Source organism: Nicotiana sylvestris, chromosome 2, assembly GCF_000393655.2.
Source record: "Nicotiana sylvestris chromosome 2, ASM39365v2, whole genome shotgun sequence".
NCBI lineage: Eukaryota > Viridiplantae > Streptophyta > Magnoliopsida > Solanales > Solanaceae > Nicotiana > Nicotiana sylvestris.
The window spans coordinates 161,309,583-161,326,031 of NC_091058.1; the positions used below are offsets into that span (position 1 = coordinate 161,309,583).

The 16,449-nt window shown below is 36.9% G+C and overlaps 1 protein-coding gene and 1 long non-coding RNA gene across 2 annotated transcripts; one reads left to right on the forward strand and one right to left on the reverse strand.

Moving 5' to 3' along the window:
• Positions 1-5,340: 5,340 nt before the first annotated feature.
• Positions 5,341-7,866, forward strand: LOC104247840 (uncharacterized). The gene is made up of 5 exons (XM_070166878.1): positions 5,341-5,478; positions 5,597-5,651; positions 6,239-6,298; positions 6,849-6,937; positions 7,363-7,866. Exons 1-5 carry the CDS (start codon positions 5,341-5,343, stop codon positions 7,864-7,866), a joined length of 846 nt encoding a protein of 281 aa, XP_070022979.1.
• A 2,286-nt stretch (positions 7,867-10,152) lies between these two features.
• Positions 10,153-13,465, reverse strand: LOC138886541 (uncharacterized). The gene is made up of 2 exons (XR_011405519.1): positions 12,501-13,465; positions 10,153-10,445 (listed from the first exon to the last, which is right to left on the reverse strand). It is a non-coding gene; the product is annotated as an uncharacterized lncRNA (long non-coding RNA).
• Between the last annotated feature and the right edge of the window lie 2,984 nt (positions 13,466-16,449).

The following is a 16,449-nucleotide window of genomic DNA, read 5'->3' on the forward strand; positions in this document are numbered from 1 at the left end:
AAGACAAGTTGTTGTGTTTAAGATGGTGAAAGTCGTGACCTTGAGACTCTTGTGTTGACCAAACAATCATCATGTGGTCTTTCGGGACTATTGAGTGCTCAATCATGTCTAAGGTTGTTGTGGGCCCCCGACTCTATGTCTTTAGCAATCCTTGAGCTTGTGTGGTGAGAAATCGAACTGTGAGTCCAAGTCCCGAGCCAATGGTCTAGAACTTTCCCTGAATATCTGTTGAGGCGAAATCTTGAGTGAAATTTGGCTTGAGAAGTAATTATAGGCTCTCCTTGATCCAAATGATAGTTGAACAATTCCATAGCCCATCAATGATCTAATCCCTAGTTAACCCTTTTGAGCCTTAAACCTTTTTCTTTCAAGAACCAATACTATAAGCCTATATCCATTCTAAAATATACCCTCTTTTGGCACCCGATCTTCCCTTGAGCAATGGCAAAAGTCTAAGTTTGGGGGGGAGAGTCGAGAGCGGGAACAAAGTGGTAAAAGGTACTAAAGCGAAGAAAAAGAAGGCAATGAAAAAGAAAAGAAAAGAAAAAGACAAAAAGAAAGCCCAGTGTGAAAAAGAATAAAAAGGGATTCAAGAAAAAAACAAAAGAGAAAAAAAAGGTGTGGAAAAATTTGAAAAAAGGAGAAACATTTTGAAGTGCATAAGAAAGAGTGACATTATGTCTCTCTAACCCCTTAAAAAGAAGTGAGATACTCAAATAGTCAAGAGAATTATGCCAAATGAATCAAAAGAAGTGCTTAAGGGAAGATGGAACCCATTTAGACCAAAAACGTTTCCTACCCTAAACCAAAAGTCTTCACATTGACTCCTCAAAAGCCCTATATGATCTAGAGTTGAATGACGCTTACATTAGTGGATACTTACATAAGGGGAAAGTATATGGTACTTAGAGCCGGATTTGTGGCCTTTCCTTGAGAGAGATGAGTGAAATCCCATTAACCTCGGTTTGTGTGCTAATACTCTAAAAGGTGAGGTTTGCTTAGGGAGAGTTGAGGATGTGTGAGTTTGGGTTCCACAATGACCAAAGTAATTGAGAGAGTTCTTTGATGTAATGAGTCAACTCTTGATGCTCTTGTGTCACACTTGATCCATAGTATTTTTCAAAGTTTAAATGTTGTGAATGGTTCATTCGTATTGATGGCAATTGTTAGTCCCAATTGATGCTTGTTGAGATTACTTTAGGATAGTTGGAAATACTTGTATTTTCCGTTAAGGGGTGGGTCTTATTTTGTTTGCTTGAGGACAAGCAAAGGCTTATGTTTGGGGGAGTTGATAAGTAGGGATTTTAACGAGTTTCATACTCCTTCTTGCCTATGCTTTGATTATAAATCATTACAAAAAAGGTCCCAAAAGGCTCATAAGTTGTGCTTGATTGCAGGTTTGATCGACAAAGTGACGAAATGTCAAAGATCGACTCAAAAGGAGTGAAACCTGCTCAAGTATCAAAGACAAAGTAAACTGAGGGAAAACAGGCCTAGTGCGAACCACACAAAGTCGAATGCAGCCGCACTAGGTGATTCAGAGAGATGGCAAAACCAGACTTCAGGCAACGTGGCCGCAATCCACATTACGCGATCCACGGTGAAGGTTCCGCGGCCGCATTGCTTTTTTGTGCGGTCCGCGGAAAAGAGATTCAGAAAGATGACAAAAAACCAGGCTTCAGGAAATGCGGCCACGGTACACATTATGCGGTCCGCGGTAAAGGTTCCGCGACCGCACTACCTTTTTGTGCGGTCCGCGGGAAGAGATATTCAGAGAGATGGAAAATGCCAATACGGTCCGCGGTCATGGTTGTGCGGATTGCGACAGCTGCCTCCGCAGTCGCGGTCCATTCTACGCGGTTCGCGGAGCCCAAGTCAGAGAGCCTAGAATTGAAGTCCAAGAGCCTAGCGCGGCCGCAGTCCATTTTATGCGGCCCGTGCTGATCCCGCAAGGGTATTTTTGTCTAGTTTTTCCAGCCTAGTATAAATAGAACATTTTAACATTTTTAGGTCATCAGATATATCCAGAACTTAGCTGCGCTCGTGGGAACTTCATCTGTAGCCATTTTTGGCATCTTAGCTTCAAATTAACGATAGATTCTTGTATTTTAATTTAGCATTTAATTAATATGCCTTGTTCTTCATCCATTTCTCTATTTTCTCCTTCAAGCATGAGTAGCTAAACCCATTAGCTATGGCTGTGGCTCAGCCCCTAGTGTGGATAGTTGATGGGTGTTGCCATATATTGTTAGATTTACTATGGGTGTTTGTTATTTGGGTCAATTTTATGGTTTAATCTATGAATTGATGATTGCAAACACTGATTTTGTGCTAAGTTGACTTGGCTCTTCTTGAGAAAGAGAGCCTAAGTCTCCAAAATTAACCCAACAAGGAATTGGGATGGACTCAAGAGAATTGATAGTCCCAATTAAAGGGTTAAACCTCGAGAGAGTAATTACCCAACTTGAACCCTAGTTGCTTGAGCTAATTTGCCTACCCATTTGGTCTCGAGAGAGTCAATTGGGCAAAATCACTCTCTCTACCGAGAGGTGTGAGAGTGGGTAAAATTGTGCAATGGTTATATCATAATTCCCAATTATGTCAATCGAATCTTAGTAACATCCACCCGTCAATTAGCCACCTAGGTAATGTCACGACCCTAGTGCCTTTCTTCCCATTAGATACAACTTAGCAATTATCTCGTAGCATAATCTAGTTTCAATTAATAGTTTGATAATAGTAGTTTATAATCGAAAACCCAAAAATGTATGAAAGTGACATTAGGAACAAATACACAACTCTAGTGTAGATAGATACTCGACTCCATTCCTATCTCCCTGTGGAAATCGATCCCCACCCTCAAATCGGGTAAAAGCTATTGCGACCCTCTCTTCCTACCTTTTAGTAGTGTGGAGTTGGTAGCGATCACCCTCAAATCCCCAAATTCCCATATCAAGAACTCTTCCATTTCCCCCCCAATATTTGACCCCAATTCCCAATTTATATGATAAAAATCAAGATACAATCATGGAATTTAACCAAAACCAAGTGAGAAACACTTACCCCAATTACCTCTCTGAAAACCCCCTACAAAAATCGCCCAATTCCATGGTCTCTAGACCAAAATATGAAAAATAGGTTCAAACCCTCGATTTTGAAATTTAATACTACTGCCCAGATATCCTTCATCGCGATTGCGAAAATAGCCTCGCGATTTCGAAGCACAAACAGGCTGCCCTACATTTTTACTCTATGCGAACACGGAATACTCCCCGGGTTCGCGAATCACTGCCACACAAACCTACCCGATCACATCCTACATCACGCAATTGCGTAGAGCAATTACCTTAGCTCATCTTCAGGTCAATTACTCCTACGCGAACGCGGCACTGACCACACATTCCCGAAGCACATCCTCACACACATATGCGATCGTGTCCCTAGCTCTGCGATCATGTAGAACAAACTCACCTCTACCCCAAATAAGCTTATGCGTAGCGGATATACTCATGTGATCGTGTATAAGGAAACCAGAAGAAAAATACCAGTAGCTATTAGCAATCTCTTCAAGACCAAAATGCTCCGTTAACTACCCGAAACTAACCTGAGGCCCTCGGGACCCCAACCAAACATACCAACACGTCCTATAACATCATACGAACTTAGTTGAATATTTGAATCACTCAAAACAACATCAAAACAGTAAATCACATTCGGATTCGGATGCCAAAACCCGCCAAACCACGTCTGAATGACCTCAAATTTTGCACACAAGTCAAAAATGACACCAAGAACCTACTACAACTTTTGGAATTCCATTCCGATCACGATATCAAAATTTTCACTACCGGCCAAAATCACCAAAATTCCAACGTTTGCTAATTCAAGCCTAATTCTACCACGGACCTCCAATTCATATTCCTGACGTGCTCCAAAGTTCAAAATCACCTAACAGAGCTAACGAAATCATAGGAATTCAAATTTAAGATCGTTTACACATAAGTCAACATCCGATCAACCTTTCCAAGTTCATTATAATGAAAAGAATGTCCAAGGAAAGTTTGATCCCAGAAGTGAAGAGGGAGTGTTCTTGGGATATGCTTCACATAGTAAAGCCCATAAATATACAATAAAAGAACTATGTGTGTAGAAAAGAGTGTGCATTTTGTCTTTGATGAATCCAAGATTCTCTTTGAAAGGCAGGAACGAGATGGTGAAGAGATTAGGCTGACAAGATATTTAAATGCTGAAATAACAATCCATCCAGAAGCTGTATCACGTGAAGGAACAGGTGATGAACCATGTTCTTCCACCTAGGACAACCTGACATGGAGAAATGATATGAGAGGAAATGATCTTCAAACCTCGAAGGAACCTGTCCATGAACCTGTTCCTCGGCAACAAAACAAGGAAGGAATATCCAAAGAAAACCAATTGATTGTGAAATCATAGAAGTATCAAAGTTCTCATCCCATTGGGAACATAATCACTTATCCAACCTTTGGAATTAAGACCAGATCCTCTTTAAAGAATCTCTATTCTTTTGATGCTTTCCTATTACTAATTGAACCTAAAAATATTTTTGAGACTTAGTATGATGCAGACTGGGTGAATGCAATGCAAAATAAACTCAACCAATTTGAAAGAAGTCGAGTTTGACATCTGATACCAAGATCTAAGGACAAACAATGATTGGTACAAAATGAGTCTTCAGAAACAAACTTGATGAAGAAGAAATGGTTACAAGGAACAAGGCAAGATTGTAGTTCAAGGATAAGGTCAAGAGAAGGGAATAGACTATAATGAGACTTTTGCTTCAGTTGTAAAATTGGAAATAATTAGATTCCTTATAGCCTTTATTGCTTCCATGGAATTCATTCTCCATCAGATGTATGTCAAGAGTGCCTTCACTCAGTGGATATTCAAAGGAAGAAGTGTTTGTCAAGCAACCTCCTGGTTTTGAAAACAAGGAATGTCTTGAGCATATGTACAATCTTGATAAGGTACTTTGTGGGCTTAAGTAGGCTCCAAGAGTATGGTATAAAAGATTATCAAAATTCTTTCTTGAGCATGACTATAAAAGAGTTAATATTGATAATATTTTATTCCTGAAAGAAAAAGGTAAATATCTTTTGGTTGTTTAGTATATGCTGATGACATAATCTTTGGAGCAACAAATATAGGTTAAGTAAGGAATTTGCTAAGCTAATCGGAAATGAATTTGAAATGGGTATGGTGGATGAGCTTAATTTCTTTTTAGGCTTATAAATTAAACAAACTTCAAATAGAACTATGATCCATCAACAAAAGTATGTCAAAGAGTTGCCCAAAATATTTAAAATGGAAGATTTCCAAGAAATTGACCCTCCTATTGCAACAACTATAAAATTGGATCACGATGAACCTGGTTTATCGGTTGATAAGAAAATGTATAGGGGAATGACTGATTCTCTTTATATCTCACTGCTAGTAGATCTGGCATTATTTCAGTGCAGGACTTTGTGCTAGGTTCCAGGAAAATTCAAAAGAGTCTTGCTTGAATGCAGTCAAAAGGATCTTGAGATACTAAAAAGACACACATGATCTTTGCCTACAGTATCCAAAAGATAGTACTTTTGATCTAGTAGGATATGCTAATGCTGATTATGCAGGTTTTCTTGTGGATATTTTTTTGGGTATGAAATATTTTCTTTGCTCATGTCTTGTATCTTGGGACACTAAAAAGTAAAATTCTATGGATTTATCTACTGTTGAAGCTAAGTATGTGGTTGCTGCCTTATGTTGTGCTCAATTATTGTGGAATAAGAAACAATTAACGGACTTTAAAATTGATGTAGGTTGTATTACTATATTTTGTGATAATACAATTGCAATCAACATGACCAAGAACCCGGTTCATCATAAAATAACTAAGTATATAGATGTTAGGTATTTTTTAAGGGATAAATTTGAGAAAGGCTTGATCAATGTAAAATTTTGTGCTACTAATAAGCAAATTGCTGACATCTTCACTAAAGCACTAAGTAATAAATAATTTAAAAAGAACATGGCAGAATTAGTGATGATTAAGATCACCTAAAAGAAACCGTATCTACCTCAATGACTGGTTAGATGATTCATAAATTTTACAAATAATTAGATTAGATATTGCTAGGTCTCATACTTTTAGTAGTATACTCACGTGCCGTATTTTAAAATATCTCACTGATGTCTAATGATATTACTCTTATTTTCTCAGAAAATTCAGTCCTACATAAGACAACTTTAAGTGAAGAACCTGGTTCATCCATCTTAGAATGTATGTATCCAATTCTCCGCATAATTTAAAATTACTGCTAAAGAATCATGGTCTAAGAAATGTATCCCACTTTACCTAAAACTCTTTAAAACTCAGAATTTACAAATGAACCAGTTCCCACCAACCTAATTGCCACATGCCATAATTGCTAGATTTTTGGGAAGAGTCTAACGTCTTTTTAGATTGACACTCCCAATGACAGAAGACTTTTAAGTTCAAAAAATGCCGTTGGACACTCAAACTCTATCAAATTCCCTCTTTAAATTAATCTGATCCTTACCATATTTCTTTACCAAATTCGAAAGAATAAAGTGCAACACCTTAAAATACTATCAAACATCTCTTAAGTTCTTGAATTGATCGAATGGTCAACATCTCTGAAAATCCCAAAACCCTCACAAACCCTTCTTCCCGATGGAAAATCAGTCATCTCCACTTTCACTCATACCTTCAACTACTCAAACCCCCAATAAATTTTATGTCAAAGTGCTCGCGTGTAAAACAGTAACGAACAAAGAATAATCTAAGATAGTAAATGAAAAATTACAAGCCATTCAAGAAGATGAACCCCAAATATCTGAAAATTCCTTTCAGTTTGTGACTGAGGGGGATGAACAATTTTCATCTGAAACTGAACTGGTAACTTCCGAGTTTCCTTCTTCTACTTTTGGCTCTGAAATTACAGAAAATTATAAAACTCGCTTTTGCTGGTTGGGCCTGTTGGTGGTGTTAAAATAGAAAATGTTGGTGAGAATGTTGATATTTGTGTTCAAAAGAAGGAAAAAATGGAAAAAAGAGTAAGGTTGTTGAGACTGTTGTGAGGAGGAAGGGAAGAAGCACAAGTGGCTGGATCTAATTCACCCATTCATATTAGGTTAGATGAGAAAACATGTGCAGTGGTACTACAGAGTGAAGAATGTGTAGATGAAGAAGGAAATTTAGGGATGAAGACATAGGAGAGAGGCGGTGGATAAGACAATACAATTGCAACAGAAGGGCTGGTTAGGTTGAAGAAATGGTTCCATGAACCTGTTCCTTCTAGACAAGAGCCCCTTCATAATCAGCTACAGGAGGTGTCTGACAGTTTCAATCCCAAAAAGAAGAAGATTGCCAGGGAAAAAACCCCTGGGAAGGGTACGGGTGGCACTAAGAGAAAGATTGCTTCTTTTATCCTTGTAGCAATTTCTCCTACAAAAGGAAAAACTATAAGGAGCCAGAAGAAGCAAAGTGAGGCAAATTTGAATAATGCCTTAGCTGAAGGTGCCAAGAAGGCTAGTACAAGAGCAAAGAAGAAAGTTGGTGAGCCGAGTGAAGCTGTTCAAATTGAGGAGATGAACCTGGTTCTTCAGGACAAAGATGAGGTTGAGGATATGGAGGTACCCACACCTAGTGCCAAGTCTCGAGAAAAGATTTCTCAGAAAAAGTCTCAAGAAAAGGAGGCCGATGAAGAAGGCTCAGCTATGTCCAAAAGAACCAGGTCTGCTAGAAAGGGCAAGAAAGTTCAAGTTATGGAAGAAGATAACGAAGAAGAGACTGACGAGGAGGAGGACAAGAGTGTAACGTTTTAGAAGAGAACCATTTTGAAGGGGAGACTTCTTCATGATATAGAGGAAGAAGGGATGGTTCAACTACTGGAGAAGTTGGAGTTGCAAGGCTGGAAGGAAATGGTCCTTCATATTGAGGGTAGATTGGCTAGGATTGAAATTTTTGAGTTCTTTGTGACTTGTGAGGTGAACGAAGGAAGGGTCACCAATGAAATCAAGGGGGCTAAGATAACCTTTGATGATAAAAAGTTTGGGCAGATTTTGTGTATACCTGCTATGGTGGTATAATGATTATATAAAGCTTAAATCACTTAGTGTAGATGATCTTCCCACTTCTTTGGCTATCATAAGGAAGTTTGCAAACCATAATTTGGAAGAACAGCCTAGAGTTGTGTATAAAAGTGAGATGAAGCCCTTTTACTAAGTGTTTTTTGAATTTATGAATAAGGTGGTTCTTCATAGGAAGGAAAGGGGACATCAAGCTACCTTCTTGGACCTTGTCCTTATGGAATGTCTGGACAGTGGGAAGTAGATTAATTGGCCAAGATTTATGATCAGCCTCCTTCATGGAATTTTCTATGGCACCAGGACTCACACCATTCCCTATGATTTCATCCTAACTATTGTTCTTGCACCTTTCAAGGCCCCTCTAGGAAATTGGATGTTTGTAATAGCAAGCACTACTTTGGGCCGAAACTTTAACTAATTGTGACTATCAAATCCAAACTATTGCAAAAGAACCTGGTTCATCCAAGATGGTACCTAAGAACAACAGAGTTAGGGCATTGGACAGGAAAGTAGAGTGAAAGATGCTGAGATTGAGAGGCTGCAGAAAATGTTGGTTGAAGTGGAAGCTAAGAGAGATTCTCTCACATCTGAGTTGGTAAAAGAGAAGAAGAAAAATGATGTCATACTCCAAGATATAGTGAAGATGCTTCATGTTAAGAACTTGGTGCTTCCCAGTCTTAAACCCTTCCTAGCCCAGTTGTAACCGGTCTTTTTCTTAGACCCAAGTGGAATTTTTCTTTTATTTTTTGCTCATGGTTCTTTGTTGCTTATTTTTTCTTATTCTTTATGGTAGGATATTATCTATCACTGAAAGTTACTATTTTTCTCTAAGTATTTGATATTAATATTTCTTATATGGCTAATATCTTTAGATTAAAGAAAGAGAAATTCGAATCCATGGTTGCATTTGAAGTAGCCTAGTTACCATGAGTAATATCTATTGAAATCTGGTTACTTAACTTAATTATGAAATTTTTCGATGATGCCAAAAGAGGGAAGATATGTTGTGCGTTTACTTCGGACTATAATATTTATAACTTAATAAACCTGGTCCTTGATGATTTGTGAATTTTATTTGATGTTGATCTAAGTTGAAACAGTTTCTATGCTTTTGAAAAGTACACAATTTGTCATCATAAAAAAGGGAGAAATTATTGACTTGAGCATTATAGGTTTTGATTATTTGACAAAGGAACACATACATGAATCATGTTCATGGATACTATACACATGTCACAGATGAAAACAAGCAAAAAGCATGCACGTGCAAATGGTAAGTATAAATGGTTATTTATGATAAACCTTGAACGAAAAGATTGCATGTATGATAAGTAGTAGGTCTCCTTACTTGAAGAGAACTCAATCCAAGATATAAAAAAAAGTATTGGAGGTTGAAGTTAACTAGAACTCTTCCACCAAGGAGGAGTAAAGTATTAGACTACTATTTACTTTTTATTCTATTAACTCTATAAATATCAATATTGTTCTCTTTTAAAGGTGACACACACATGCAGAAGTAAAAGCAATAATTGAGAGTAAAATAGAAAGATATTTTGTGAACAATTCCTGAGAGACTTGAGTGTGTGAACCTAAAACTACACGAACTAGTTCCATAAAGAATTTTATGAGTCTATCTTTATTTCTAGTTCAAAGCGTAGTAGGTATTTTAAGTTGTACTTTTCAGCTTTATTTAGAAGAAATTTTATTAGGTACTTGAGTTATTTGTTCAAGTTAGAGTTAACTTTAAGTAGTCGCAATATCCTCCAGTTTTGTTGCCACAAGGGCTTGAGTTTAATTCTTTGGTTTGAAAGAGTTTTGTAAACTATATTTTGGCTCAGAGTATAGTTAAGTGTTTGGGAAAATCTTACTAGATAGTAGGTCATAATTTTTCACCTTTTGAGTCGGGTGTTTTTCGCGTAAAAATATCACGACTCGGAATCCCAACCTCGGGGTCATGATGACACCTAATATATACTTGCTAGGCAAGCCAACGTGAAATAGAAAATTAATTGATTTTAACAATTGAAAATAAAATATTAACAATGATAACGATATATGTCTGAAATAAAGTAAAATAATGCCGATCAACAAAGTCTAAACGTAACCTAGAACCTGGAGTCACGAGTCATGAACATCTAGAGTGCTATATATAAGATCCGAATAAAATACATTATTTTGAAACTCAATAAAATAGTAAAGATAGTAGGGAAGGGGACTTCAGGGTTGCGGACGCTGTGCAGCTATACCTCAAGTCTCCATCAGCGACTAAATCCGAGCCAAAAGCTATTGAGCGCCGCTAGGACCATCTCCGATATCTGCACAAGAAGCGCAGAGTATATTATGAGTACAACTGACTCCATGTACTCTATATGAACCGAGCCTAACCTTGACGAAGTAGTGACGAGGCTAAGCGGGCCACTTACAATAACCCGTACACAGTAATAATAAATATACAAGAAAAGAAGCAGGAAGTGGAAGTAAAGCAATTAACTCATGAAATTGAACTCAACCTCATTATTAGAAAGCCTAGAATAACATATCTCATATAAAAATGGCGAGACCAACTCAACAATAACAACAAGTACAACATATACAAACCGTTATGGCATGCAACCCGATCCCACCATATCATTATTTATCAATACCAAATACCACATATACAATCCATTGTGGCGCAACCCTATCCCACCATGTCATCATTTATCATTATCAAAATTCGTCCTTATTGTTCCATGTCAATTCATTTCCTTTCAATTTCCGTTGCGGCGTGTAACCAGCTCCCCAAGCAATCTTAATCAATAATAGTAATTCAATAACCAAAATTTATATGAATTTATACATCAAGAGAGTAAATGTACGAAGCAATGAAGAATCACATAATAATCAAAGAATCTTTAACAACTCGAATGACTTGACCTTACCAACTCATCGGTATCTATCAGTTAGACAACTCATACAAGTGAAACCATATATAAAAGACATCAAAAACAACAAAACTATAAGGCAAGTAAGACATGACAATTAAATATGCAAGTAAAACAATTAGCAAATAAGCATGGAATCATGGAAGGAATAGACAGTTTAATACAAGAATAGCTAAATGACATGTAACAATTATGACATAGAAATCAATAAAGCAAGTAGCAATTAAGGTATGAAACAAGATATATCATGAAGTAACGAAAACATGGAAGAAAGTATAATAATGGCGTATATATATTCATCACCATACATATACGTCGTTTTCCATGTAATTCACATAACATGTAGTTCAAGGGTTCCTATTTATCTGAAATCAAGGTTAAACCCAATACTTATCTCACTCTGCAACTCAGTAATCAATCAACCACAACCTTGCCTTTTGAACAAGTCTCTAAACCAACCAAATATAGCAAATTATGGACCAAATTATTCAAATAAGCTTTAGAAACTACCCACAAATAAAAGAAGTTCAATTTTGATTATTTTTTAAAAAATCAATAAAAGTCAACTCCGGGCTTGCTTGGTCAAAACCCGAGATTCGGACCCAAACCCAATCACTCATTTACCCCCGATCCTGGTTATGTGATTTGTTTCGAAATTCGACCTCAATGCGAGGTCTAAATTTCAATTTTACAAAAATCCTAAAATTTACCCAAATTTCTAATTTCTACTATGAAAATCCTAAATTTGATGTTGAAATCTCATAAAATGTAACGGGTAATTGAAAGAAAATGAATAAAGTCACTTAACAATGAATTTGGGAAGAAAAGCCTCTTGAAAAATTGCCTCTAGGGTGTTTAGGGGTTGAGAAATGGTGTGAAATGAGCTAAGTCCTATTTCCCCCCTCTTTTACCCAGCTGCAGGTGTCGCAATTGCGAAGTCATGTTCACAATTGCGAATGCCACAAATGCAAGACAAGAATTACAATTGTGAACCCTGCCTTAGAGCCACAGAAGTCGCAAATGCGACAAAATGATCGCAAATGCGACAAAATGATAGCAAATGCGAAGACCCCCTTCCAATCATCAATCCAAAGTCCCAAATCCTTTTCCGTGGTTCCAAACCTTACTTTCCAATCTCTCTTAGCAAACGTTATTCATTTTCTCCTTAACACATTTCAGTTGGTTACACATGGATTCCAAATTCATAAAGCTAAAATATACATCAACCATATAGATATTCTCAAGCGGATTCATGATTTAGGCAAGTAATCACGTATTAACCAGAGTATCATCTAACTTTCATAAAGGCAAATAAAATTGCAGAAAATACCATGGAACTAAGAAGTATATTAAGAAGGTAAAGGGACCTTATATTTGAAGAAAACTCCAAACCAAAGTTCAGGAAATCAAATGACAAAATGGAGAGCTCGACATGAAACAACGAACCTTGCCGGGAAACCTCAATGAATCTCGACTAACCTGACTCTAACTCGGCTCTTTTACAATGATTGACGGAGTAGGAACGAGTTACTGGTTTTGGATGAAGGACGACAACTTTCGTGGTGGTTTAACGGAGGAAAAATGGAGGTTTAGAGTGATTTCATGACTATTTTTTAGCTGGTTTCAGGGCTGGTTTTTAGCTGCATATTTTGGTGATCTAGAGGTGTTTTAGATCTGGTTTTGGGTGAAGAACATGGTGCTTTACATGACTATTTTTGCTGGAGATTTTAACCAATGTTTGGGGCTGTTTTGTAGCCGGTTTTGTCTCTGATTTTCGCTGGGAAATAGAGCTGTTTTTGAGGGATTTTTTGGGGGTTTTCGGACTGGTTTTCAGCAATTTTCGTAGCTGGTTTTGCTGCTCTTTGGAGTTGTCTTGCGAAAGGTTTTTGGGGCTGGTTTGGTTGACGTTTTGGGGTATTTTGGGGGTTGTTTTCGAGCTAGATTTCAGGGTTATTTCTGCTCGTTTTTAGTGGTTAAAACTTGGCGTTAATGGGTTGAAAATGGAGCTTAAGTTGTACCTCTTTTAGTGATGTTAGAAATTGATTTTTCAAACTTCTTTGCTGTGTTTTGGTGAGGGATTTGAGCTGGTTTTTGGGCTATTATTTGCCGGGTTTGAGGGCTGGACAGTGATGGTTTTAGGTGATTTTTGCAGCTGGGTTTTTGGTGAAGAAATGGGAGCTTTGCATGGCTATAAAAATGGTGACATCTACTATAATTTTTTTGGGGAAAAAAGGGACTGTTGCGCAGCTTCTATTCTTTTATTGACTCTCCTAGTACTCTTTTACAGATCGTTTTCTCTTTTTTCTTTGTTTCTAGGCTTCTGATATGTGTTATATATTAGGTGATGAGGTAAATTAGGGAGCAAGTAATGCTTGATCATGTGAGGAGTGTGTGAAATTGGATAGAGATTAAAATTTTACTGTGACGTGGGAGAATCCAAGAAGAATGTGTGGCCTTTCTTAATATATGTGAGTAAGTGAAAATATTTGAGTACAACTTTTATTTTTGGAATAAAGACCAAAGAGAAAAAAGTGTGAATGGATGAATAGTAAAACTAGTACTGTGGCTACAAAAATGGTGGAAGAAGCTTTTGAATTAAAGTTTGGTAACAAGCTTTATTCCTTTGTGGTGAGGTGACGTGGATTTGCTTGTCTACCCTTCATAATTTTTGTTATTTCATCTTTTTTTTTTCAAGTGTATGAAGAATAGATAAAGATAAAAATACCACTCCTTACTAAAATTAGAACGAAAATATATTTTTGTGATTTTGTTTTTGCAAATGAAACACAACTAATATCTAAAAACGTGACTCTTTTTAATCATTTTCATTTTTCTTAAGTAAAACCTATAAAAAGGTGAAACAAAAAATATCGAGATTAAACTTAAAAATTATTTAAATACGAAAAATGGTAAAAAATTAAGTGCTCACATCATGCCCCTCTTTGCTGGGAAACATGAAGAGTTTTCAGGCAAAGAAGGTGAGCTATGTGAGCACTTAATTTTTTACCATTTTTCGTATTTAAATAATTTTTAAGTTTAATCTCGATATTTTTTGTTTCACCTTTTTATAGGTTTTACTTAAGAAAAATGAAAATGATTAAAAAGAGTCACGTTTTTAGATATTAGTTGTGTTTCATTTGCAAAAACAAAATCACGAAAATATATTTTTGTGATTTTGTTTTTGCAAATGAAACACAACTAATATCTAAAAACGTGACTCTTTTTAATCATTTTCATTTTTCTTAAGTAAAACCTATAAAAAGGTGAAACAAAAAATATCGAGATTAAACTTAAAAATTATTTAAATACGAAAAATGGTAAAAAATTAAGTGCTCACATCATGCCCCTCTTTGCTGGGAAACATGAAGAGTTTTCAGGCAAAGAAGGTGAGCTATGTGACTGATTTTTGACCAAATCATTATTCAAAAGGAAGAAGAAATAAAGAAAAGAGAAAAGAGTACAACCGAGTCCTGATTTTGGACGGTCTATATATCCCGGATTATAAAGGAATCAAGTTGCGTGTAGTTCAAAGAGAGTAAAGGAATGGTGAGTTGCAGAGTCGAGTGAGATTCCGTCGAGGCTCCGGTATGTGATCCTATTATTACATCAAAATCAAAAGAAACTAAACAAGCTTATCAGCTATGAATTACAAGATTCCTATCTATAAGTCTTTGGAAGCTTGATCTTGAATCTTGGCTGGTTCTTCACGCAAACTTTAATCTGAATCTTGATGCTTGCTAGCTGCAGGTGCTAGTCCATTCTTCTATGGCTTCTTCTGATAAGAACAAGAACTGCAAATGTTCGTGACTTCAATCATGTCGTGAGCAGTTTCACATCTTTTCAAACACTTCTTCATTTTAGACTCACTTCTTTTCCCACACTTTTCTTTATTCTGGTTGAGACTACTTTTTTTGATCATCTCGAACCTAGTGCCTTAAGATAAAACCTTCTCAGATATCAAACCAAACAAATGAACGGAATTTTCTGCACCAGTTTTCACTAGAAAAATTTTGTGAGTTATTTGTAACAACACTCTATACTACTTCATTATTGCAAGCAATAAAAGGTCGGGATTGGTGTACCTTGATTGCCTAAATGGTGGCTCAACTAAGGATCATGTACCTTATGTTGGGAGAGTGCGGCTAGGGAATGGTGTTCCCTATATTAGCAATGATATGATGGAATTGTGTACCTCACATTTAAGATTTGACCAACTATGGAGTGGTGACCCTATATTGGAAAATGCAGCTAGGGATTGGTGTACCTTATACTGGTAAGGAAACTAGGGAGTGGTGACCATATGTCTAAAATAACATTAACTAGGAAGTGGAGACCCTATATTGGAAAAGAGACTAGGGAGTGGTGACCCTATGTGTAAAATAAAAGCAACTAGGGAGTGGAGACCCTATGTTAGAAAAGAAGACTAAGGAGTGGAAACTCCATGTCTAAAATAATATCAACTAGGGAGTGAAGATCCTATGTTGGAAAAGAAGACTAAGGAGTGGAGACTCTATGTCTAAAATAACATCAACTGGGGAGTTGCGATCCTATGTTGGAAAAGAAAATTAGGGAATGGAGACCCTTTGTCTAAAATAATATCAACTAGGGAGTGGAGACGCTATGTTGGAAAAGGAGACTAGGGAGTGAAGACCCAATGTCAAATAATATCAACTAGGGAGTGAAGACCCTATGTCTAAAATAACATCAACTAAGAAGTGGAGACCCTACGTTGGAAAGGAGAATAGGGAGTGGTGACCCTATGTCTAAAATAACATCAATTAGGGAGTGAAGACCCTATGTTGGAAAGTATACTAGGGAGTGAAGACTATATGTCTAAAATAACATCAACTAGGGAGTCGAGACCCTATGTTGGAGAAAAGGAGACTAGGGAGTATAAACCCTATGTCTAAAATAAATGTCAACTAGGGAGTGGAGAACCTATGTTGGAAAATGTAGCTAGGGATTGGTGTAACCTATACTACCATGGTTTTGAACTTTCTTTATTTTCTTTTTTCTTTTTATTAAGATAATGAGTAAAATACGAGAAATAATTTGGAGAAGACTTCCCTTTTGGAGTTGTTGCTACTGTAGAGCTATTCTAGTCTCCGCGCGATTTCCTTTTGGTTGCACCTACTTCTTTCAAGTTTTCTTCTGATTGCACCTGTTTCTTATTTTTTCAAACAAAGAACAATTTGTCAGTTAGAAATGGTGGTTTGTTCTGCGGTCTTGAGTGTTTCAGTCACTTGATCGTAGACGACTTCTTTGATGATGATTTCAATAACAACTGGTTGTTTCCTGGATATCGATTGCATTTCTGGCCCCAGAGAACCTTTGGCTTTTCCGAAACTCTACCATGATGGTTGGTCGCGTGGGGCTTAACCTTTTCAACTTTATT